The sequence below is a fragment of the Martes martes genome, assembly GCF_963455335.1.
Source record: "Martes martes genome assembly, chromosome: 15".
NCBI lineage: Eukaryota > Metazoa > Chordata > Mammalia > Carnivora > Mustelidae > Martes > Martes martes.
Genome location: NC_137903.1, coordinates 46,785,702 through 46,810,565, shown reverse-complemented (window position 1 = coordinate 46,810,565; position 24,864 = coordinate 46,785,702). Strand labels below are relative to the sequence as shown.

Here is a 24,864-nt window from a genome sequence, read left to right as displayed (position 1 = left end):
AAATCCATCCACTAATTTAATTTTATCCAGAGCATTGGGCCTATTTTTGCATGACTGTAAATAACAAAGTCTTCAAAGGGATTCAATGAGCATCTACTGTATGCTTTGTATATGGGAAAAATGGCTATGAAGACTAGCCCCCCAAAAACTTAACTTTTAGTGATAATACCAAAGGAGGCAAAAAATACTTCCTCCTGTATCCCGACTATATGACACACACAAGATGTTTCTTAAATCCACAAAGTGTTTTATAAAATATAAATTATAGGCCAAAGTATCATTAATCTTTCTCCTTATGTCCCTTAGAAAGCAGTACTATTTTTTAGTATATGGATTAATATTTTTTTCTTAAAAAACTTTAAAGTTGAAAGGTTGCTTATACCCTTGCTTTATCTTAATTCAAAAAAGCATGTACCTTGCATTCTTATACACATAGGCTTATATGGAAACTCAGACACACTGTTTTCTCAACAGTCTAAATATATAAGGTTTTACTATGTTACCATTTATGATTTTAGCTCAGTATTATCTGTAAAATCAGAATAATATACCAGATGATTACCGACTCCTTAAAACACATTTTAAAAAGATTCTAAAATAAAATTATTTTCTATGATTTCCATAATCCTTTAATACCTAACATTTCAGTGAGGTCTGGACTCATCCTTTCAAATATTTAACAAAAGTATGTCACAGTGATCAAAATATCTTTTATTCAGTGGAAAACCAGTCAACCAGTAAAGCTCCAATACCCATAAACCTTCAAATGTGGGCTTGATTCAGACCTCTTCTGACTGTGAACTGCTAATACTGCTGTTAGAGGTCCCTAATTTAACTTATCCACTTAGTAAAAAGAGAAGCAACACATTGTACTTAAAATACTTTACAGATTTCAGAATGCTGGAATCTTAAAGAAGCTTGATGTATTAGAAAAGACAGTATGACTTCAGAGTGATAAATATAGTAGACTTTGTAAGATATTAGTAGCAAAACTAGAAATAAGCTAATCTCTTGCCAATTTACTGAGTGTTATTTCCTACATAATTAAATGCAATCCTAGTTTAGAAGACACTACAAGAAGCATTCAGTTAAAAAGAGATGAGAAAAGGTCTCACCACTGTTTTGAGAATCAGCAGCTCTCTGATTACTTTCACCTCCACCCATACTTTCTTCTGTTTCTGTACCTGGATCAGTCCCATCACCACCCTATAAACAAAATATGGTGACTAAGAGCAAATAAATCAAACAATTATCTTAAAACATAATAACTAAACTAAACCACAGTAACAACAAACAAAAACCCCCAAAGGTATAAAAAGTTTGAGTGTTCTGAGAATACAGGCCTGTGAATATCCTTGGAAAACATTATGTTTTCTACCAAGTTCTTGAAGAAAGTGGATGATCAAAATTCTAGCCAGTTACCTCAGCATCATCAGCTTCATATCCATCATTGCCATCTGCACTACCGGTGCCTTCATTACTGTCCTCACCCTCATCTCCCATCCCTGTGTCGTCTTCATCATCATCATCATCATCTTCATCCTCCTCATAATCCTGGTAGACAAATGCCCAAGTGAAAACAAAGATCTTAGATGTAGCACACATATTCTGTACTTCTTGATAGCATATCTAAAAAGTTCAATGACACACCAGGACACAGGAGCTGTCTCGAGAACTGTATGGAATACATTCAGTGGCAGCAAATATCAAAATTGTAAGGCTTACTGGAATGAGTACAATAATCATCAGTTCTGTATTCTAACTGTTCACATGAGATCCGTTCAAAGACTAAAGCTCCTAAATGTCCACAAAGTGTCAGAAGCCACTTTATTTCTAAATTTAAAGGGTAGCATCAAAGAAAACAAATAATGAAATTATACTACACTATGAGCTTTTAAAAAACATTGATTAATGAAAGGTTCTAAAATGAGTGGTTGTCAATATAGGTTTAATTCCCAAAATAAAATATAGTTTCACTTAAAATATGCTTCAATTAGCAAAGAAACAACAACAAAAAACCCTCCATTATTTTTTGAAAAAAATTATGGGACTATATAACAAAAAAACCTTACTCTCTTCTTATCTCTAGAAATGATAGAGCTTATAATTAAATCCAGTCTCTTATCAATAAGATTTAAAATTAAGTTTAATTAACAAATTTAGCAAATCCTAAAGGGCTTAGCAATTAAAAAAGATGGATTTTTTTCATCACTTGTTCTACGCTCAATTTCATTATAAAATGTTAATTTCAGAACTATTTGGATAAAAAAGGCAAAATTATCTATTTAAACTGACAGGGAAGCAGATGTTACTGGTTGATGAATTAGAAGTTGTAAGGATTTGAACATTTCATCCAGCAGTTTAAAAACAATGGATGATTTACCTCATGTTCCCCATCATTTTCATCATCATCCTCTTCTTCATCATCACTGTCAATCACAATGACATCATCTCCTTTGCCCTGACCATCTTGGGATGAAGTTGTTGTCTGCTGATCTGACTGAAGGGGTCCAAGGTCTATTTGTAGAGACTGAGAGGTTTCTTCACTGTCTTCCATTGGAGTATAATCTCCCTGGGTAACTCCCTTTAAGAGTAACAAAATGAAAACTTAAAAATTTAGAATGTTAAATATACCTAAAACTACCAGTGAGATACTGTGTATCTAAGACAGAAAAATACTTGTGGACTGGTAGCATTTTATTTTTAAAATATGGTTTTAAAAGCAGAATTAGAGTGGGTGGCTCAGTTAGTTGTCTTCAGCTCAGGTCATGGTCCTGGGGTCCTGGGATTGAGCCCAAGAGCACCCTGCTCAGCAGGGGTCTGCTTGTCTCTTTCCCTCTGCCCTTCCCCACCTCGTGCTCTCGCTCTCTCTCTGAAGTAAATAAATAAAATCTGTTTAAAAAATTAAGAAAAAAAAAAAAAGGAGTAAATTTGAGGCACCTTTGTGGCTCAGTTTAAGTGTCCAACTCTTGATTTCGGCTCAGGTCATGATCTCAGGGTCATGAAATTGAGCCTGGCATCAAGCCCCAAGTCAGGCTACACACTCAGCACAGAGTCAGCTTGAGATTCCTTCCCCCTCTCCCTCTGCCCCACCCCTCATACTCTTTCTAAAAACAAATGAAAAAATCTTAAAAAACAAAAAAGGCAGAATTAATTTGAAACACATGCTAAAGAAAATAAATCATTGGATTTCTTTACTGTCTTCCTATAGAAGAATTATTAAAAACCTCACTGGCTAATCACTAAAAAAGAAAAAAAATGCATATATATATGTAAATATACATCATATATTTACATACATAAATATAAATATAAATATAAATATAAATATAAATATGTGTATTCAAAACTACCAGGGGAATACTGTAGATCAGTATTGTTCAAAAGAAAGATATTGTCATCCACAATGTGAGTCATACACATGATTTTAAATTTTCTAGTAGTCATTTCAAACTTAAAAAAGGAAACAAGTGAAATTAGTGTAATGATATTAATAGATACAAAATATCTCAATATGTTATCAAACTAAAAATTACTATCAGATATTCTACCTTTTAAAATTTGTAATTAGTCTTTAAAACCCAATGTGTATTTTTTTTTTTAATTTATTTATTTGGTAGAGAGAGCGAGCGAGCACAGGCAGACAGAGTGGTAGGCAGAGGCAGAGGGAGAAGCAGGCTCCCTGCCGAGCAAGGAGCCCGATGTGGGACTCGATCCCAGGACGCTGGGTTCATGACCTGAGCCGAAGGCAGCCGCTTAACCAACTGAGCCACCCAGGCGTCCCCCCAATGTGTATTTTATACTCACAGCTTATCTCAATTCAGACTAGCTATATTTGAAGTGTTCAACAGCCGATGTGATTAGATGACAATGCAACTGCAAACCAATGTCAGAAAAAAGAATATCCATGGGCCTGCAACTTACTATTATTAAAAAAAAACTTTACTCCCCAAACCAGAAATAGTCTAGGAAACACACTAAACAAAATAAGCTATTACTGCTGTAAATTTACAAAGGCACTTCTCCTCCTAAAAACTCACTATTCTAAGCCTTCAAACCACATTAAAGACATCAGGAATGAAAACAATTCTTTGTTTAATTCATCCTCATAATTCCATCTTGTTAGCTACTGAAATAAACTGTAATTTAAAACTTTATTTTTGTTATTTACTATAAAAAAATTAAATGTCTGCTTTTTAGTTAAGCACATGGCAATCTATTTTTTGTACAAGCTTGAAACAAAGTCTTATGAACTCATTCATAAAGATTACATTTGCTGTAATGGAAAAAAATGAGCAATTCATGATATAATTAAAAATGGGCTTCAAAGGGACGTGCTTATTTCAAGAAAAGCAACACTTATAAAGAACATCTGCTTCACTGTCAGAAAATCAGAAAAACGAAATGTTACACATTCAGTAGATAGTGCTAAAAGTGGAATGGAAGCCAAATGGTACTTCTGAGTCATAGACAATTTTGCCAATCTCAAGAAAAAGCTTTGTAAAGATTTTAGTGTAACTTAACCAAGTCTGTCAATAAATTAGAAATTCACATATTATTTCAAAACTGTTATTACACTTTTCAGATACGACACTCTGAAGGATACATGAAATAGAGGTCATTTAGAGTACTATGCATTCATCTCTAAGGTCTGGTTTTCTGTTCTTAGTCGAGGAAAATTAACTTAAAAATTAATGCATCTAAGAAACTAAAATTCACTTGCAATCTATGGTTGCTTATAATTAGCTTGAGATAACTCCTTAATTTCATACAGACAATTTTAGAATAAATGATCCTGAAAATTAATCCAGCAAAAACTCTTTCAGGGTAAAGAGCATAACTAGACAGCCTGAATTCAAGTTCCAGTTTCAGCGCTATCAGAACTTCGGTATGTTACTTATTCGACTATTAGTTTCTTTACCCATACAATAGGGCCGTTAAGGATTAAGTTTGTTAATAAATGCTAACTTCTTAGAACACTTGGCATACACAGTAATGAGTATATTAGTAGTAGTTAAATAATGAACTGAATTCTCAATTAGTGTGGCAGAGTGGATGAAAGAAAAGTAAATAATGTTTTGAGCACCTAATGTGTGGCAGGTACTATTTTAGGTACTTTATAATACTAAAAATCATGTTATATTATTCCAACAGATAAGGTGACTAAGGCTTAGAGAGAATCAATGACTTTCCGTAGTCACATAGCTTCTAAGTGGTATAGTCAGGAATGGAACCTAATGGTTTGTAGCTTCAGAGTCTACACATTTCCCCTAGTGAGGGTGCCTCTGGAAAAGCCTCACTTAGAGTTCAGAAAATTAAAAAAATACACAAGTGCATTTCCTTTCATAGGTTATTTTAATTCAGTAAGAGAAGCAAGAGAGGGGAGAGCAACAGAGGGCCATCAAGGGGCACTATAGATTAACTCAAGACTCAGCCAGCACTTATACCTCCAAATAATCAATGGGATTAATCTTTACTCATGATGACTCTTGGCTTGCCAAAATCTGTACCAAGTATAAACAAAAAAATTTATTTTTAAAAAGATTTTGTTTATTTACTTATTAGAGTGCGTGTGCACATGCATGAACAGGGGCTAGGGGAGCAGTCACAGGGAGAGGGTCAAGCAGACTCCATGCTAAGCACATTGCTGGGTCAGTGTATAATTCTCATGACCCTGAGGATCATGCCCTGAGCCGAAATCAAGAGTTAGATGACCAATGGACAGATGCCTAATGGACTGAGTTAAAAAAAAATTTCTTTAACGACGTTTCTAAGGCAGTATACTAATTAGGAGTAAAGCAAAGCAGAAACTGCGATGGTAATTCCAATATTCCATTAAGTTTAAAAGCATCAAGTTAAAAAGAAGTCCAAATAATGTTTCAATTTGTCAAAGCAAATTTCATTCATTAAAAGCAACAATTTGCTATTTTAAATATGATTTACTTACTTCTCCAATGGAATCTTGAGAATCTTGGTTATATACTTGAGTTTCTACCTCTCCATCAGTACTTTCTTCTGCCATAACTTCTTCCTGAATCGTAATACACAAGTGTGTTAACCAGACCAATTCACTAGATGAGGGATCACCTGCTCAGCTAGTTCTCTCGATAAAATAAAGCTTCAATCTCTAATTTTATGAAGCAGTATAATATAAATGTTCTTACATTATATGATATAATCAATCACATTCCTCTTCAGTATGAACAAGACTTACAAACACTAATTAAATACATGCTAATTATATTAACTGAGTAGTCTTAATGTTTTGGAGTAAAACTTAATTCACTGCAATTTCAGCTTCAACAAAAGCAAATAAAGGGGATATAGCTTTGGTTAATCTGAGAAAAAGGCAGACAATGGTTTAAAATGTTCATGAAACTTGGGGCGCCTGGGTGGCTCACTGGGTTAAGCCACTGCCTTCAGCTCGGGTCATGATCTCAGGGTCCTAGGATCGAGCCCCGCATCGGGCTCTCTGCTCAGCAGGGAGACTGCTTCCCCCCTCTCTCTCTCTGCTTGCCTCTTTGCCTACTTGTGATTTCTCTGTCAAATAAATAAATAAAATCTTTAAAAAAAAAATGTTCATGAAACTTAAACTCTTTATTCTTTGAATTAAAAAAACACCCAACTTTGAAGTGGAATACAAACCAAATTTTTATAACTGTGTTTTGTTTTAAGAGAGAGAGAGAGAGAGAGAGGTCAGGGAGAAGGAACAGAAGGAGCAGGGAGAGAGAGAATCTTCAGCAGGCTTCGCGCCCAGCATAGAGCCCAAAGTAGGGCTCGATCTCATAACCCTGAGAGAGTTGAATCAAGAGTTGGATGCTTAACTGACTGAGCCACCTAGGTGTTCCGTAACTGTTTTTTAACTGAATTGACAAATAGTTAAATTAAAGATATACTAAGAATCAGAAAAAAATGTTGGCAGCAGCAACAACACCTGAGCTGTCAGTTGAAACTTCAACATGAGTTTTTTAGGTAATGGAGTCTGGTCCATTCACCTAATAATGTTGTAACTGAAAAAGTATTTTACCTCAGTTCCTACAGGGGTTACACTTTTCAACTTCTTTGGAAGAGGCATTTCCACTGTGTCATCAGAGACTTGATCCGATGCTTCTATGGTGCTATCCTCTTCTTCTTCACGTGTCCGTTTAGGCAAAGAAGAACTTGGGGTAGCTGACACTTTGAAATTACATAATTTAAATCTTGAATCAGAGGATGATAGTGAACTCAATGAGACAAAGTTAATTTTTGAAATATTTTGGTCATTTAACTAAAGGAAGACATAGTAAACACTTAACTGAACAGTTCAATGTAATTTACTTCTGCTAATATCTGCAAACAAAGGGCAACCTAAACTCTAAATCAATGGTCTTATAGTGTCAATTTCACCTGTGATTAGTAAACGCCATCAATTTTACAGCAATGCATTCGATTCATTGTGTAGTGATATAATTGCAAAGTTTACATAAGCCCTTCTATAGTTATAAAACCCAGGACTCCTATGATAACAAAACTTTTATTGTATGTTTAAATTTGAAAATCCTTATATGGTCCTCTCTTACATGTCTTTTTCTCAGAACCTGTATTAAGTTACATATAATGTTATGGGGTTGTATCACTTTAAAAATCAGTCAAAATAACTGGAGAAGAAAGATCTGAATGATGAAAATGAGTGATCTAGTAATAAACATGAAATCAAGTGTTAGGAATCCATTTGTCCTTTCTAACACCTATTAGAAAACAAGTATATCCAAAGAATACTCAAGATGTGTATTTTACATTCAAGAAACTATAAATGCACAGGTCTACTCTAACTTCATTTTAAATTAAGCTTCCCCCATAATAAAAATCAATCAATCAATCAAACCAAGCTTACCAGTGCCAAATACTGCTGTGGAAGTAGAAGGCCGCTCAACTGGTGAACTTTGAACAACCTCTACTATGTTGGGGGACAGCTCTTGATTTGCAGGCTCAATCTGAGGATGACTCTGCTGGGTGGGCTGCACAAAAGCTGTAGCCTGTGTTTGCTGCTGAACAGTTAAAATAGGCTGAGGGATAGAAGGCTGGACATTAGGACTAGTAGAACGGACAGAACCACTTGTGCTTCCAAAAACTGGAACATGTTCCACAGGCCCTTCTGACTGCATAGCTGAAAAATAATTGCAATACTTAATGTATTAAGTTTTCTATTCCTAGCAAAGCTGGATTTTCCCTCCCTACTGTGTAACTGGTAATGTTTCGCATAGTTATTTGTGTACATATCTCTTACCATTCACTAAGCAAAAACAGTATGAGTAAGCATAATGTATTATGCATTTTTTGTGATGCCTATGGGCCTGCTACGGTAGCGTGTATATGGTGGCATAATTAAATAAATATCTAAAACTCTTTCTAAGATTTTATTTAAGTTACAATTAAATAAGATAAATAAATCAAAGAAGCTCAAAGACAAATTATAAATTTTTATTAAGCATCAGTAATGAGTAAGAAGCTACCCAGGGGAACAAAGTGGAAAAAGTCAGACAGCTTCAGTGAAAAACTGGTCTTGGGTTGAACCAGTGTTTTTTGTACGGTTTCCCAAGGTAGATTTCATATCATTGTCTTTAACCATTAGAAGTAGAACTGCTGGCCTTAGAAAAACATGCTGTATACTTATAAATGTGTTATTTTCCTCCTCCTTCAGCTTCAAAATGAAGCAGAAAGGAAGGGAATGGAAAGAGGGAGGAAATTCACTGCACTAATGAGTATCCTAGGAGTCACACCCTTGAAAATATTAACTACCCACTTTTACTATATGTTTGACTTTAGCTTTAGTGGAAATCTCATTTATCCTTGAAGTTGCTATCATCTTCTCATAATAAATCTAAATAAGCAGTCAATCCATTCAGATCTGTTAGCATTTTACTTACCTTCCTGTGATTCTACTTGCGTAGTGGGCATCACTGTAGCTGTTGGGGTAGTAGTAGGATTTGTAACAGTTGCGGGTGTGACCATTGGGCGGATACTAGCTCTGGGTGTTGATTTATTTCCAGCCATTGCTGCAGCTGTCACTTTACTTGGAGTAGACACAACAGGAGTAGGCTTGATATTGGCTGTTGGTGGGTCTGATGTGCTGGCACTTATAGAGGGGAAAATGTAAGAATAATGATTCATAAAAAACTACTATAAATATCCCTTATAAAGTACATATACTTTATAAAAAAAAAAAAAACCCCACCACATAATCTTAAGAAAGAATAAAACTGGAGATCATGATCCCAGATTTCAAGATATATTATAGTAATCAAAACAGTATGGTACTAGCACATAAAGAGAAACAATACCAATGGAACAGAATAGAGAGCCCAGAAATAAACCGATGATTATATGGTCAATTAATCTATTAACAAAGGAAGCAAGAATTTACAATGGGAAGTCTTTCAGGACTTGGTGTTGGGAAAACTGGACAGGTACATGCAAAAGAATGAAACTGGACCACATTCTTAGACCATACACAAAAATAAACTCAAAATGAATCAAAGACCTAAATATGAGACCTAGAACCAGAAAAAGCCTAGAAGAGAGCACAAGCAGTAATTTCTCTGAAACTGGCTGTAGCAACATTTTTCTAGATTATGTCTCCTGAGGCAAAGAAAACAAAAGCAAAAATAAACATTGGGATTACGGCAAAATAAAAGGCTTCTACACAATAAAGAAACAATTAACAAAACAAAAAGACACCGTACTGAATGGGAGAAGAAAACAGAAATGATGGACCTGATAAGGAGTTAACATCTAAATTAAAGAATTCATTCCAAAAAAAAAAAAAGAATTCATGCAATTCAACACCAAAAAAACCCCCAAATAATCTAATTAAAAAATGGGCAGAAGACATGAACAGATGTTTCTCCAAAAAAGACATACAGATGGTTAATAGATACATGAAAAAATGCTCAACATCACTAATCATCAGGGAAATGGAAATCAAAACCACCATGAGATATCATCTCACACAAGTCAGAGGGCTAGTAACAAAAACACAAAAATTAACAAGTGTTGGCAAGGATGTAGAGAAAAGGGAGCCTTGTGCATTGTTGGTGGGAATGTAAATTGGTGAAACCACTCTGGAAAATAGAATGGAGGGTCTTTAAAAAATTAAAAATAGAATTAGCATATGATCCAGTAATTACACTACTGGGTATTTACACAAAGAATATGAAATAGGTGAAGGGGATTAAAAGTACACCTGTGATGAGCAACCAAGTAACATACAGAATCACTGAATCACTATAATACATCTGAAACTAATATAACACTGTATTTTATCTATACTGGAATTAAAAAAATAAATTAAAAAAATAAATCAATAAACCAAAAAACACTGAGTTGTACTCTTTTTTTTTTTTAATTTATTTGACAGAGATCACAATTAGGCAGAGAGGCAATCAGAGAAAGAGAGGGGGAAGCAGGCTCCTCACTGAGCAGAGAGCCCGATGAGGGGATCAATCCCAGGACCCTGAGATCATGACCTGAGCCGAAGGCAGAGGCTTAACCCACTGAGCCTCCCAGGCGCCCCAGTTGTACTCTTTAAGTAGGTGAATTGCGGGGCTTGTTAATTATATCTCATTAAAGCTTTAAAAAGGAAAAAAAGGCACCATGTGTTTCTTCAATAAATGTTCAGCAAGTATGATAGAGATATAAACTCAAACCCTATTAATTCTATTTTTCCAAACGTGCTTTGGGTACTTTTTGCAGATTAAAAAAAGATTATTATAGAGTATAATTCTATATTTTTGTTCACTAAATATTTTAAAACTCTTACTGAAGAAGTTTTGAATTTAAGCATTAAAAACTATGCAAGAAATGTTCTATAATGGTGCATCCTGACCAAGTAGAATATACTCAGTTGTTGATTACTGAATCCAAGTCTTAGCCTAGCTTCCTAAATTTGTTATCACGTAACATCACAGAGAAAATCAGTAGCCTCTTAGAAGTCTAAAAGATGAAAGATATCTTGTTTTTTGGGGTCACAAAGCTCTACCTGACGGGAAAGTATGGTGAAAACAAGAGTTCTGGAAAAAAGGGTTGTTAACTATATGGTGCAGTTCTGCACAAATAGCTCTTTAGTACGTATTTTTATAATATAGATTTGTTTTCTCCTCGAAGATCACTAACTCTTGCTTTAAGTTTAAAAGAAACTTTAAAAGAAAAAACAGATTAACAAACTGTGAGAGAACTAAAACTCACATTCCTCTTTCACCAGAAGCTGGAGTTGTTTTCAAAGTGATCTGTCTCTGCTGTTCTGGGACCTATAAAAAGAAAACGATGGATTATTTTGCCTGCCCTACAAGAGTTCACTAAACAATGCCATCAAAATATTTTACTTTTATTAATTCTCTCTGTATACTTTGTTTAGCCAAAATTCACTGACAAAAGCTTCTAAATCACCAGATACTTTCAAGTAAAATGTACAAGGACAGAATGATTTATTTACACAGAATTAGCCAACCACCTTATTAGTAGGTTCTTGAGGCTCATCTCTCTGCTCAAGGTGTCTTTCTTGATGCTCTCGGAGTTCTCTTTCTAAGCGACTAATTCGACCTTCATACTGGGATTTAAGAGCAGTCATTCGAACATCCAATTCATCTTTCTGCTGATCTAAGGCTCCATTCCTTTGTTTAAGCTCCTCATTTTCTTTAGTTAACTGATCTTTCACACCTAAAGAAGTAACCACGTGATTCTATTAATATTATAATCAAACACTGGAAGTAAAGAACATTTGTGTACTTCAACAGGTACACTGAGATTGTTATCAGATTCTATTCCTGAGCTTTAACATCTACAACTAACTGATATACAATATATCTGAATAAGCAAAATTCTAAACATATCTATATTTATTACTCCAATATGAAATGTATCTACTGCAACATAAAAATTTGTAACTTTCTCTAAGATCTCATAAAGATAAAGGATGTTCATAAACTGCAGTCAGAAGTCCTTTCACATGGCCTTTACTATTTCAACACATTATTAAAATACAAAGATATTATAAATCGTCAAATATTCATTTCATATATCTAAAGCACATACTAAAAATAATTAGGTAACTTTTTAAAATGAAATAATTGCTGAAACACTATATTACAGATCATTTAAAAAATTGCTTACAATAAAACCTAGCTGACTGGTCATTTTATTTACCCACTCACTAAGCAGAACAGCAAGCAAGGTGCAGTAAGGTCCAGAACATTATAGCACTGGGCCCTTCACAAACTGGATATGATGTCTTCCCCGAAGGGCTGGAGGGGCCCTCAGAGAAGTGAGGCAAGTAAAATCACTGGGCTGGTAAGATCCAATGCCATCTAGGAGTTTACAGAAGGCCTCTGAACAGCACACTGTGGACCCAAAGATCACCAACAGAAGGTACTAACAGTTACACAACAAAGCAGAAGGCCAACAGTACTTCCTATTACTAGCCAACAATTAGGAAAGCTTTATAAATAGATGAGGAACAACCTCATCATTTGAAAATTCAGACTGTTCTAATTCTGCGTCTAATTAAATAAGCCTTATATACATTTTAAGTAGCCTCCATGCCCAGTGTGGAACCCATGCAGGGCTTGAACTCACAACCGTGAGATCAAGAGCTGAGCCGAGATCAAGAGTCACTCAACCATCTGAGCCACCCAGGCATCCCACTCTAGTATTTAAAGCACACACACAGAAACCACTTCATAGTATTTACTTATTTCTTTCCCATTTAAATTTTAAGCCTGCATCAAATAACCAACTTTCACTCTCAAGTTCAAACTTCAGCATATACAGAAATTTACCAGCTAAATGTGCAATCTTTGACTTTGCAGCTACTATGGCCTTTCTTGTTTTTTCTTCCTTTTCAGTTATCTGCTGTCGGAGCTGCTCCTCTTGTGTGGTTCTATCTTGAAGATCCTGACGGAGTCGTGAAAGCTCAGACTGAAGCTGCACAGTCTGTTCCTGCAGATTTCTTGCTTCTGCCTCTTTTTCAGATAATGTCTTTTAAAGAAAAGCAAAGTATTCACCATGTAATTCAATCAAATCAATATAAACTGTATGTCAGACAGAATTAAAATTTAACTTACTAATCTACTTATTTAGATTAAATGGAAGTATAAATGTAAAATGGTGTTCAAACCACCATTAAAGTAGATACCTGATGACTGGATACTATTTATATACACAAATAATTCAGGTAAAAAGGATAAATATGCATAACAAAGATTACATATTTCCATTGACAAGAGAGAGTATTTAACATATTTCTTCTAGTATTTAACAGGCAAATAATTAGGGACATGTACTCTTAAGTACTCTCACACTCATACCTTCTGCAGATTTTCTACTTGACTCTCTAGTGATTTTGCCTTTGTTTCAGCTTGATTGAGGGTATCTTTGAGCTCCTGCATTTCTTGGACTGAGACATGCTGTTCCTGGTGGTCTCCAGAGGACTGAGCCGAGGTCTCCATGACCTAAGAGAACAAGCAGTAATAATACACTTTCACATTTATACTTAGTAATTCCACTTCTAAAAGTTCATCTAAGGAAATAATCACAACTACACAAAAAACTTACCTTAAAGAGTATTCATAAATGAACTTTCTACGGAATAACTCTACTGCCTGAAAGTAAGGTTATTAGTTAAAGAAGTTAGGGTCTTCCATACAACTGGATATTAGCCATCTAATCAAAATGATACTGCATTGTAGATGGATGTCTGACACAGAAATGTATTTTCACAGAAATGAGTAAGGTGAAAAAGCAGGCTACAAAAATGATCTTATTTCTTTGGAAAAACACATTACATACACGTTAAGGAAGGCATACTGAAGTACTAATAGCAGTCAACACCAAGGGGTATGAATTTTGGATTTTTTTTTTTTTTTTTTTAAGATTTTATTTGACAGACAGAGAGGAAGCAGGCCCCCCGCTGAGCAGAGAGCCAGATGCGGGGCTCGATCCCAGGACCCTGGGATCACGACCTGAGCTGAAGGCAGAGGCTTTAACCCACTGAGCCACCCAGGTGCCCCCGAATTTTGGATTTTTAAAATATATTTTCTAATCTAACAGGTGCTAAACATGTAATTAAGTCAACATATAAGTTTTTTTACTTTGGGGAATTAATTTAGATCCAAAATGTAGTAAGAACTAAAAAATTCTTTTTGATAGATGGTTAATGTACACTATTGATATAACGCTATGAATAAAGCCTGATTAATTATAAAGAAAAATCATTCTTTGGATATATATAATTTTATATAACTCAGCAGTGAGTTACAAGAACAGGTTTGAAAAAGGGCAATATTAAAGACTGGAAAACTGAACTAAAAATACCTAGCATTTATTAAAATTTCTTTATGAACTTACAGTGTAATCTGAGGCATATTAAAGAGCAAATCTTAAAACCAAATAAAGATATCAATATAAACTTAAACTCATGTTCACAATCTAAAGACCAATAATAAAAATAATAAAGAAATAAGACTTTCAGGAATCATTATATATGTGTGTAAAGTATATAAGCCAAAACTGTGTATGCCAAAAATTACATATATATATATATACATATATGCACATATATATATAGAGAGAGAGAAAATTACTTCAAAATACCTTGTCCTGTTGTGCTTTAAGTTCTTCATATTGAGTCTTGTATCTACGCCCAATCTTCTTGACTTGAGTAATAGTTTTGACTTTTTCTTGGATATCAATTATTTTGGCATCTAAGTCCTTTTGTATGGTTTCCTTTTCACTTCTTACTTTATTTAAGTCTTCCTTTAGACTCTGGATTAAGTTCTGGTTGTTGGTCAAAGATGCATTTGATCTAAACAAAGAAAAAAATGGAGTAAAGGAGAAAGATAAATATAGGAGACTTTTTTCAAATTTTAAAATCCTTTAATTTATATTACCATATGCTTTAGAATGTTTGGTATTTTAAAATACTAAAACACATACACACTCCAAAAGATAATTCATTAAACGATGAATTTGTGGTTCTTTAGAAAGGTTTTATTCCCTTACTGTAAAGGCATACATGCCCACTTTAAATAAGAGAAAACCTGAGCTACCAATGGCTAATTAACATGCACAACTTTACACAGTAATCAAATGTTAGTACACAGATTTTAATCTACTTCCTGATATCAAATCTATACTCTTTCTACCATATTGGGTGTTGAGAAAGTAAGTGAGGCTTTGCAGTCTTTATCACATGTTCTTCCTTTCTTACAATTTAAAAATGTGAAAATCTTTCTTAGCTTACAGGTTGTGCAAAAACAGGCATTTAGGTTATAGTCTGCCAACCCCGTATTCATCATAAACTGAATTTGAGGGCAGATGACCTGAGTTAAGAGTATGGGTTTAACAACTATTAATTGTGACCTTGGGTATGTTTTTGAATCTTTAGTTTCCTCATCTCTGAAATTAAGTATTATCTTTCCTACTCAAAATGCCAGACTGTTATAAAAAAAGAAAAGAGAATATAGATGAGAAAAATTCGTAAGTTGTCAAGCTTTATAGAAGTAGGGAATGACATAAACAAATGACATAAAAACTTTAAAAAGGTAAACCAGAAACATCAATATTAATATTAAATTCCTTAACTTGATTTTTTAAAGCAAGCAGACTCCTGGCTGAGCATGGAGCCCAATGTAGGACTCAATCAGGACCTTGGAACCATGACCTGAGCTGAAATCAAGAGTCAGATAGATGCTTAACCGACTTAGCCACCTAGGTGCTCCTAAATTTCTTAACTTTTAAAGGACAATAGTTCACTGTAAGTTCATTTAAAGAAACTTTTTTTTTAAGATTATATTTATTTTTTAAAGATTATATTTATTTGAGAGAGTGAGCGAGCAGGGACAAAGGGCAGAGGGGAAGCAGACTCCCGGATGAGTAGGAAGCCTGATGAGGACCTTGATCCCAGGACCCTGAGATCATGACCTGAGTCAAAGGCAGACACTTAACTAACTGAGCCACCCAGATGCCACCATTAAAAAAAATTTTCTAAAAACTTCTGTTATTACACACTTCCAAATACTCATAAATATACAGTAACCAAAAGAAGAAAAACCTAATTGCAGAAGTTATTCTGCCTATTCAGAAACACTTTAGAACCAAAGGTACAGATTTTTAAAAAATAATCATATATAAAGGGCATAAAATTAAATTATGGTTTGCTTGGCTTCAGAAGTAAAAAAGGGAAAGCCACATGTAAGGGCTCTAGCAAGTTTCATTTTTTCTAAACTCAGGACGCACCTGGAGAGTCAATACATAAAGAGTAGAAATAAACTTGCTTAAGAATTCATATAATAATACACAATTTAAGGCTTCTTTCCATTTACCTTGCTATTTCAGCTTTAAGTCTCCCAATTTCTTCAGTCAACTGTTGAATACGCTTAGTATGAACTTCCTTTTCAGAAAGGAGCTTCCGATATTCTTCTGTATCTGGATCTTTCTGTTGACTTACTAGATGCTAGAGTAGCAAAAATGCATAATATGGTTTTATAGGTTTTATGAAACGAATGTGCTGTAAAACTAATGTGCTAATAAAACACCATTATCTAATTACGTTTACGTAAGATGCCTGATATACATGGTGATCAAGCACCAAACTACAAAATAAGATTGAAACTTTGGTCTATTTAGCTAAAAAGCCTAGCCAAAATGGAAAAGGGAAATAAAGTAAATGTCATTATGCATATTTTCTCACAATTGCAAACAAATATTTCAAAACAGTTACAAAGGAGCCAAATAAAGGCATCCAGAGAAATTATAAGCTTTTAATATTAAATATCTACTTTCACTAAAGTGACATTTATAAGAAAAAAATGTCTATAAATCATTATAATTGAAACAAAAGTAGGAGGATAATCCCAAGTATAATTGATTCCATTAGCTAGGAAAGAGAGCAGCGAAATTTAAGAAATATATCTAGATTTGGGACGATCACCCTCCTTTCTTGATTCTTCAGATTGCTTGTGTGACAAAAATAGGAATAAATGGGCTCTAAAATTTGACAATCCTACACAGATAATAATAGTCACTATTCTAGACCATTTTCTTTTCCTTTTTTTTTTTTTTTTAATTTTATTTATTTATTTGACAGAGACACAGCGAGAGAGGGAACACAAGCAGGGGGAGTGGGAGAGGGAGAAGCAAGCTTCCCACTGAGCAGGGAGTCTGATGCAGGGCTCAATCCCAGGACCCTGGGATCATGACCTGAGCTGAAGGCAGCTGCTTGAAGACTGAGCCACCCAGGTGCCCCTCTAGCCCATTTTTGAGGTGCCAGGTGACTACTTTACAATTATTAAATTTTTTGTAAAATGAAAAGTAGCATTATATCTTCATATTTACAAATGAGAAAAACAGGTTCAGAAAGATTAAGGAGCTCTCACAAATCACATAACTAGTATCTGGCAAGGCAGATTTCCAACCTTTTGTTTTCATCTAGAGCTGGAGTTTCTAACATTTCCTGTGAACAAATCTTTTTAAAGCGCTTCAATAAACTAGACAAATCCATTTTATTATGCACAAAAATACTTTAGAAATAACGTAAAAACACAAATTTGGAATTTAAGGAAATTAGCCATTTTCTAAAAAAAATTTCCCTTTTACTAATCGTGTCCATGTTTAACTGCATTTACCTGGTTCCGTGCTTTCCAACGTTTGACATCTTCTTCCAGTAACTTCTTCTCTGCTTGCAACATACCGCTTTTCTCACTCAGCTCGGCATTTGCTTCTTGTAAGGGTAAAATATCTAATTCCAGTTTCCTTACCTGAAAATAGTGACAGTATTTTTTTTAACAACTCATGTAAAAACTCTAATATTATTTTTTTATTTCTTTTTTTTTTAAGATTTTTATTTATTTATTTGACAGAGACCACAAGTAGACAGAGAAGCAGGTAGAGAGAGAGGAAGAAGCAGGCTCCCCACCAAGCAGAGAGCCCAACGCGGGGCTTGATCCCAGGACCCTGAGATCATGACCTGAGCTGAAGGCAGAGGCTTTAACCCATTGAGCCACCCAGGTGCCCCAAAACTCTAATATTATTAAAAATGACTTTGTTCTTGATTAGTAAGTTCCAAACCTTTGCTTGCATCTGCTGTAGATCCTGTTCCAGCCTCTCTTTCTCTTCTCTTAACATCTTATTGGTCTCCATCACTACATTCATTGTTTCAGTTTTCTTCATCAGTTCTTCATGCTGGGCCATTGTTTTTGCAGTTACCTAAAGATTTCAAACACATGTGTACAGCAACATCCAACATTTGGTGAAGACCTATCTTTTCCTACCATTTCTAATCTTCCCTACAAAAAGTAAAAAGGATTTAAATGTCAGCTTTTAAAATGGAAATTTCTGAAATTTTCCCATGTTTCTTTTTCTATGATGCAAGCTAATGACAGAGTTTAAACAAATGCAAGAAATTGCAGCGATTTAAGTGAAAAGATACAAATCCCACCAACAAATAATCAGTACTAACACTGGGTAAAACATCAGTCCAGATCTCTATTGATCTTCCCTTATCTATTCTTTTTCTTGGTATACTGAATTTATTAATAGTTTTAAAATGATGTTATTTGTCCTCAGTCCCCTCCCACCTTGTCCAGAAATTCTTCATTTCATTCAGTTGTTTCATCACTTTGGTTGTGAGCAACTTTCCTGAGTATCTGTTCAATTGTGAGGAACTTCTTTTCTGTTCTCACTGGGTATAATTATCTATCGTTTACACATTACTTTATTCCCTCAGCATTTTTAAAGCTATGACTCAGGCCAAAGGACGAAGTTACAGCAATGAATCAAAAAAAGAAACCACGGGCCTTCCTCCCCATTCAACTGGAGCTGTTTTCCACAGGAGTACATTTTCTAGATACACCTTGTAGACCTCAAAGTACTAGAAAGGAAGCTCCCATTCAAGAGCAATTTATCTTGAGATACTGCAAATAATACTAATTTTTTGTCCATTTGAAATATATGCTATGCTGTAAGAAATTACCCTGTCAAATGTAACCACTATCCATAAAGTCGAACTTCTGGGATCAGGAAAGTATATTTAAATTGATTCCCATCATAACCAGTGGGACACATCTAACTCAACTGTGAATAGACACATCTCACAATCACCTTGCTGCTGATTATATGGCCTAGGGTCTCTTGCCTTGTCCCCTCTTCCTTCCATTGCTTCCCTGCCTCTCTCTTTTCCCTACAACAGTTTGGGGTGGCTTGCTAGAGGAGGTGTGAAGGTTTCAGGTCATAGGCTGTGGGGCTACTGCTGGGTGTGTGGGGGTGCTCCAGATACACCCGATTTCTTTTTTTAGGTCTGAAATAATGCCTACCACCCCCCTAATGCTACTGTCCTTTCTCCACTTCCCACTATCACCCTTGGCCAAAGCACAGATTGTAATCCCCTCTCTCTCCTCTGAAATTGACCTTTGGTGAGGAATTCAGGGCTTTGCCTGTATTTTTTCCCCCACCTTAACTGAGGGATGCTGCTTTTTCCTTCCTCCTCAAGTGCCTTTGTGCATCATCACCACTTCACTTTCCACGACACTTCCTTGCTTTGGACAGAAGCCATCATATAAGGTTGGAAAGTCTCTGACTTCCCGTGTTTAGTTTTAGAACATTTATTCCCTCTCCGCCAGCCTTGGAATAAATACTGGGTCCTTAGCCCTGCCACCCTCTGGGGTCATCGTTGGCTGATGTGGTTCTTTAGCTCAGGTTTTGATGAAGTGAAAAGAATAGTCAGGGGTTCTCAGACCGGCCAGCTCTCAAAGTTCTTGGTGGTTAAACTTGGAGAAAAGCCACAGAAGAAACCTATAAGCGCACATGTGCCCTCTGAATGAACTGTTTTCTTTTCCTATAATTGCTTTTGCTTTTAAAAATTGAAGAAGTTTTTTTTTAACAGAGTTCTCATTTGGTCATCCCTGTAATCCATTTGAGTCTAGTTTAGAATCTGACAACTAAAACAAAAAGAACCTTGAATTTGGTGCATACTTTGGTTTTGGTGCTGCTGCTTCTCACGGTCCTCAGCAGGGATTAAGAAAGAACTCAGTGTGTGGGGCACCTGGGTGGCTCAGTGGGTCAAAGCTTCTGCCTTCGGCTCAGGTCATGATCTCAGGGTCCTGAGATCGAGCCCCGCATCGGGCTCTCTGCTCAGCGGGGAGCCTGCTTCCCTTCCTCTCTCTTTCCACCTGCCTCTCTGCCTACTTGTGAGCTCTGTCAAATAAATAAAATCTTTAAAAAGAAAAAAAGAAAGAACTCAGCGTGCACGGCAGATGCCTAAAACTGGTGGGCCTGATGTCTTGGCAAATTGCTGCTTTTTCCCTTTTTCTGTTCAAGACCAGTAAATGCTGAGATGAGGATGCATACTGAAATAAAAGCCATTGCGTTCTAAGTTTTTTTTTTTTTTTTATTTAATGTTTAAGACCAGCTTTTAAAGCAGCAACTATCAAGTCCGAAAAGCAACTGATGTTTCCATTAATCTTTTTCTCAGAGGAAACCTTAGTTCTAACGGCTTAACATCTTGTAAATAAAGTTTAATGTAACAGAATTGCATAAGCAGCCTTTTCATCGACAGACTACTGCCTGCTTTTAATGTAATTAAAAAAAAAAAGTATATGCTAAAAAAAAAGTTATGGCTCAGCATTGCCATCCTACTTTTAAAAAAATTATTTATGTATTTTAGAGAGAGAGAGAGAAAAGGAGCATGCATGTGCAAGTGGGGGGAGGGGTAGAAAAAGAGGGGGAGGAGAGACTGACTCTCTGATGAGTCTGACATGGGGCTTGATCCCAGGACCCTGAGATCGTGACCTGAGTTGAAATCGAGAGTTGGTCACTTAACTGACTGAACCGCCAGACGCCCCTTGCTTCAGAATTATTTCTGATATAATGTGTTACTTTTTGCCTCTTCTGATTTTGTGTAGGTGTTGGTTTTCCCCTAACTTTGTCAGATGGGTGTTTCCTAATATTTGCCTGAAGGAACATTAAGTGAATATGCAATCTTTTTAAACACCCTGATTCTGCTCTTTTTCCTCCAAATGTTAATGTCACAGAATTGGAGGGTCTGTTTACTTCCATGATGAGATGTTTGAATTGGATTGTTTCCTCAAGATGTAATTCTGAAGCTTTTCATTTCTGTATGAAAAATAAATCCCATAAATCTACTCACTTTCCCCTGGGTTTCAACACTTTTTCTCTAGCAGCCATTCCAACAGCCATTACAACTCTCAATCAGTTAAAAGAAGATAAATGATCCTAGGTCTTAATTTCCTTCCTTCCAGATGTTAAGTTGTATTACTGCATATCCTCAGAATGAGGGCACTGCAATTATAAGCTTTTGGGCAGTAGCGTAGGTTAAGGAGTTGAGCTTGGGCTATGACCATCCATTCACTACTATATCTCCTTTTCCTTTCCTGGTTGATAGTTTTGACTATTTTTTACTCCCTTGCTGAGGAAGAATTATTCTGTAGCAATTTCTATCTACAACCCTATCCAAGAATAATTACTCAGACATAAACATGACAACATAATAATAAAGATAACTGAAATTTATTAAGTACTCACTATGCACCGGACACATTTCTAAATGCTTCGTGTACTTTATCTCACTTAATCCTTATTATCATCCCAATATTACAGATGAGGAAATTTAAGAGCAGGGAAATTAATATACCTAAGACACACATCTAATAGTATGAAGCTAGAATTTAAAACCATGTAGTCTGATTGCCACTAGTCTTTTATCATTATGCAGTATCACTGTTATAATAATAATGTTTTAATAGATTATGAGTTTAGGAAAAGCACTTATTTCAAATTAAGTTTTATGTCCTAAGAAACAAAAAATGAGCTCTCTTTTGACTTAACAACTGCTTTCTTTTTTTTTTTTTTAAAGATTTTATTTATTTATTAGACGCACAGAGAGAGATCACAAGTAGGCAGAGAGGCAGGCAGAGAGAGAGGAGGAAGCAGGCTCCTTGCTGAGCAGAGAGCCCGATGTGGGGCTCGATCCCAGGACCCTGAGATCATGACCTGAGCCGAAGGCAGAGGCTTAACCCACAGAGCCACCCAGGCACCCAACAACTGCTTTCTTAAAGCTTAGGATACATACCTGGACTTTCTCTCTTTCAGCATTTAGACTATCCTGCAGTTCCTGAAGCTCCCTTTCTAAAAGTTCAACTCTTTGTCGATAACGCAGACTCTCAACCTGAGCCACCTCAAACCTGGTTTCGGCAATTTCTTTTTCTCGTCGTATAAATCTGTAAGAACACGTAAGATTTTATTTGAATAAAAAAAAATGCCAACAACACAGCATTTCAAAAGTTAATTTTGAAGATGACAAAAACCACTGACTTTTATAACTATTTTTACATCTTTTAATAATGAGGCTTCTTAAAATTATAACAGTGGCTTTACAAATGTGCATCTTTAAAATACTCAAAGGCATTTAGTTTTTCAAAGAATCCACTCAAGTTCTTACTATCAGATTTAACTTAACCATTTCTTTAACTTGGCATATGTCTAAATGTCAAAAATGATCACTAAGGGATGGAATGGGCTTTATAAGTAAATAGCTCATAACCCCCACTTCCCTAATTTATGCATTTATAGTTGCATTACACAGTTGTTGATATACCACAGAGATGAAGCATCGGATTTACCTGAGAATTTCTAAAATTTGTTCTTGAGATTTTCCTTCCTCACTGAGAGATACATTCAAGGGACCTTGTACACCTTCTTTCACAGAGGCAACAACTTTGTCACTTAATTTTTCAATCTGATCATGAAGTAATCTGTTTTGTTTCTCTAGATCTTCACAGCGAGACATACACTTGGCAACTTCATCCTGTAAACAATAGTCTATTATAATAGCAGACTTTCCAGTGTACATTTAAAAACCCCAAACCTTTAAATTCTCCAGAATATTCTATCATGACCTACAGTAATACCTTTAACATTCTCTCTCTTTCCTCCCAAGATGCTTTACACTCCAATAACTGTGATTCTGCTTTCTGGGTTGTTTCTTCCAAATGCTGACGGACTGATGCCATTTTGGAAACCTGTTCCTTGGCAGCTTGCAGAGCTTCAACATCAGCAGCATGTAGCATCAATTCTCTCTCATACTTATTCTGAGCTTCCACAGCTATTTTAGCCTGTAAGAAATTATTCCTCCATTGATACAGATTAAAAACTCATAAGCCTAGTCAATATTTTCTGAAAAGATGCACACTATATTATTTATAATAACAAAAGACAACCTAAATGTACCAAATAGGAGAATAAGTAGAAGTTATACTGTACCTATTTCATGAAATATATGCTGCTTACAAGAGACCCATTTTAGACCTAAAGACACCTACAGATTAAGGGAGGGGATGGAGAAACATTTATCATGTAAATGAAGTCAAAAGGAAGCCAAAGTAGCAATACTTGTATCAGACAAAACAGATTTTTAACCGAAGACTACAAGAGATGAAGACAGGCACTGTATCATGATCTCCAACAAGAAAATCTAATAATTGTAAATATTTATGCCCCCAACATGGGAGCACCCAAATAAATAAAACAATTAATAATAATCATAAAAGAACTCATTATAAATAATACAATAATCGTAGGGAATTTTAACACTCCACTTACATCAATGGACAGAACATTGAAGCAGAAAATCAATAAGGAAACAACTGGCTTTGAAATGAAACACTGGACCAGATGGACTTAACAGATATATTCAGAACATTTCATCCTAAAGCAGCAGAATACACATTCTTTTTGAGCGCACATGGGACATTCTACAGAACAGAATCTTATCTCATGCTAAGTCACAAGTCAGGCCTAGACAAATACAAACAGACTGAGATCATACCATGCATATTTTCTGACCACAACACTAGGAAACTTGAAATTAACCACTAGAAAAAATGTGGAAAGACCACAAATACATGGAGGTTAAAGGGCATACTACTAAAAAATGAGTGGATCAACCAGGAAATTAAAGAAATTTAAAAATACAGGGGCGCCTGGGTGGCTCAGTGGATTAAAGCCTCTGCCTTCTGCCCAGGTCGTGATCCCAGGGTCCTGGGATCGAGCCCCATATTGGCTCTCTTCTCAGCAGGGAACCTGCTTCCCCCCTTTCTCTCTCTGCCTGCCTCTCTGCCTACTTGTGATCTCTGTCTGTCAAATAAATAAAATCTTAAAAAAAAAAATACATGGGAACAAGTGAAAATGAAAATACGATGGTCTAAAACCTTTGGGAGGCAGCAAAAGTGGTCCTAAGAAGGAAGTATATAATAACAAGGCTTACCTCAAGAGGCAAGAAAAACCTCATATATGCAACCTAACCTTATACCTAAAGGATCTAGAAAAAGAACAACAAATGAAGCCTAAAGCCAGCAGAAGCAAGGAAATAATAAAGACTGGAGTAGAAATAAATCACATAGAAACAAAAAAACGCAGTAGGACAGATCAATGAAATCAAGAACTAGTTCTTTAAAAAATTAATAAAATTAATAAACCCTTAGCCAGACTTGTCAAAAAGAAAAGAGAAAGGACCTAAATAAATAAAATCATGAATGAGAGAGATCACAACACCACAGAAATACAAACAACTGTAAGAGAATATTATGAAAAATTACATGCCAACAAATTAGGCAATATGGAAGAAATGGATGCATTCCTAGACATATATAAACTACCAAAACTGAAAACAGGAAGAAAGAGAAAAGTTGAACAGACCCAATAACCACCAAAGAAACTGAATCAGTAATCAAAAATCTCCAAACAAAAGTCTAGCCAGATGGCTTCCAGGGGAATTCTATCACACATTTGAAGAAGACTTAATACCTAAGTACCAAAAAA

General features: G+C 35.5%; 1 protein-coding gene across 2 annotated transcripts in view; it reads right to left on the bottom strand.

The window, feature by feature from the left end:
- The window catches only part of TPR (translocated promoter region, nuclear basket protein), a 67,158-nt gene that overhangs the window by 13,075 nt on the left and 29,219 nt on the right, over positions 1–24,864 (bottom strand). For both annotated transcript variants that reach the window (XM_080823877.1, XM_080823878.1), the window contains 18 exons: positions 22,956–23,159; positions 22,668–22,852; positions 22,118–22,265; positions 18,100–18,237; positions 17,658–17,789; positions 16,356–16,486; positions 14,626–14,836; positions 13,341–13,484; positions 12,813–13,011; positions 11,489–11,694; positions 11,224–11,285; positions 8,907–9,115; positions 7,874–8,146; positions 7,028–7,176; positions 5,948–6,031; positions 2,384–2,584; positions 1,423–1,554; positions 1,116–1,206 (listed from right to left, as the gene is read on the bottom strand). In XM_080823877.1, coding sequence (XP_080680003.1) covers positions 1,116–1,206; positions 1,423–1,554; positions 2,384–2,584; positions 5,948–6,031; positions 7,028–7,176; positions 7,874–8,146; positions 8,907–9,115; positions 11,224–11,285; positions 11,489–11,694; positions 12,813–13,011; positions 13,341–13,484; positions 14,626–14,836; positions 16,356–16,486; positions 17,658–17,789; positions 18,100–18,237; positions 22,118–22,265; positions 22,668–22,852; positions 22,956–23,159 — 2,899 coding nt within the window. The remainder of the gene's footprint in view (positions 1–1,115; positions 1,207–1,422; positions 1,555–2,383; positions 2,585–5,947; positions 6,032–7,027; positions 7,177–7,873; positions 8,147–8,906; positions 9,116–11,223; positions 11,286–11,488; positions 11,695–12,812; positions 13,012–13,340; positions 13,485–14,625; positions 14,837–16,355; positions 16,487–17,657; positions 17,790–18,099; positions 18,238–22,117; positions 22,266–22,667; positions 22,853–22,955; positions 23,160–24,864) is intronic.